The sequence below is a fragment of the Plasmopara halstedii genome, assembly GCF_900000015.1.
Source record: "Plasmopara halstedii genome assembly, contig: Scaffold_3060, whole genome shotgun sequence".
In the NCBI taxonomy this organism is placed as follows: Eukaryota; Oomycota; class Peronosporomycetes; order Peronosporales; family Peronosporaceae; genus Plasmopara; species Plasmopara halstedii.
Window position 1 is genome coordinate 137,514 of NW_020189964.1, and position 1,335 is coordinate 138,848.

The following is a 1,335-nucleotide window of genomic DNA, read 5'->3' on the forward strand; positions in this document are numbered from 1 at the left end:
GGCCAGATCTAGCATTTGCTCTCGGCCAGTTGTGTAAATTCGTTGTGAAACCGACTGTGAAGCATGTGGCAACGCTCAAGCGCGTCTTACAATACCTTGTGGGCACTCAGGCGCACAGTATTACGTACAAAAAGAGGTCTGGGGCCCGTACGGAGCTGATCCTGAGCGGATTTTGTGATAGTGATTGGGGAAGTGACCCCGAGACCAGGAAGAGCACGAGCGGGTTCGTCTTTATGCTGGCGAGTGGGGCGGTGATCTGGATGTCCAAGCGTCAGTCGATTGTGGCTCAATCCACGGCTGAGGCTGAGTATGTGGCTGCATGTGGAGCTGCTATAGAAGCGAAAGCGCAGTTCAATATTCTGTCTGAGATATTCCCGTCTATGCACGTTCGACCGGTCATTGGTATCGACAATAGTGCGGCACACGTGATGGCTACCAGCCCGACTTATTCGCGGCGCACGCGTCACATCGAGCTGCGTTGGCACTTTGTGCGCGACCAGGTGCAGCGTGGTCTGATTAAGCTCGTGAAGGTAAAGGGAGAAAATAACCCAGCCGATGCGTTCACTAAACCACTCGATAAGGTTCGACTAGACAAGCTGTGTGGTATGACGGGAATGATGAACTAGCCGTATGACAATCGAAGCTGAGGGCTTCGAGAAAGGCGTGTTGGAAAACGGATCCGGATTATCCGGATGGCCGTTGGCAGTTGAAATGGCCGTTGGCGGTTGAAATAGACGTTGGCGGTTGAAATGGACGTTGGCGGTTGAAATGGCCTAAGGAGTCGCGGGGTTTCTCTGGGCCTCAAGAGGGGTCTCGGTAGGTGCATATTCTAGGAGATACGTGCAGGGAGAATGCCTTGGTTCTAATAGACCAGTTTCTCTTTTACCATCCAAATTCCAACAACACCGGCAACCAGGCGAAAGATAAATTGTTTACCCCAGTGGTGGTATTGCATTATATTTTTGTTTCATTTCAAGTAGATTGTGTGATGATTGCAACATAATTGGATAATAACATCTTTAATCCAAAGTCAGTACATTTATGACTTAGCCAGTACTGATTAGGTTATTTGATGGTTTCTGTACTCGGATATGTTGATTGGAGATATCATAATATTATCTACTTTTTTTTAAATGATATTCAAGACATCGGTGTGTTAATGAAACAAATCGAGAATCAAAATAGGACTCTTTATAGCTATGATGCCAATTTTTGACCCACTTTTCTAAAGTTATATATATTAGCTTAGTACAAAAACATGAGTCTTATGGTGCGTATATAACCATCGCTCAACGGTTTGGACAATTTAAAAATGAAGTTTAGAAATCGATTTTG

General features: G+C 45.7%; 1 protein-coding gene across 1 annotated transcript; it reads left to right on the plus strand.

The window, feature by feature from the left end:
* Positions 1–260: 260 nt before the first annotated feature.
* Positions 261–626, plus strand: PHALS_06544 (FOG: Transposon-encoded proteins with TYA, reverse transcriptase, integrase domains in various combinations; the record flags this gene model as incomplete). Its single annotated transcript, XM_024719849.1, has 1 exon — positions 261–626. The coding sequence occupies one exon, from the start codon at positions 261–263 to the stop codon at positions 624–626; it is 366 nt and encodes a 121-aa protein (XP_024585107.1).
* Positions 627–1,335: the final 709 nt, after the last annotated feature.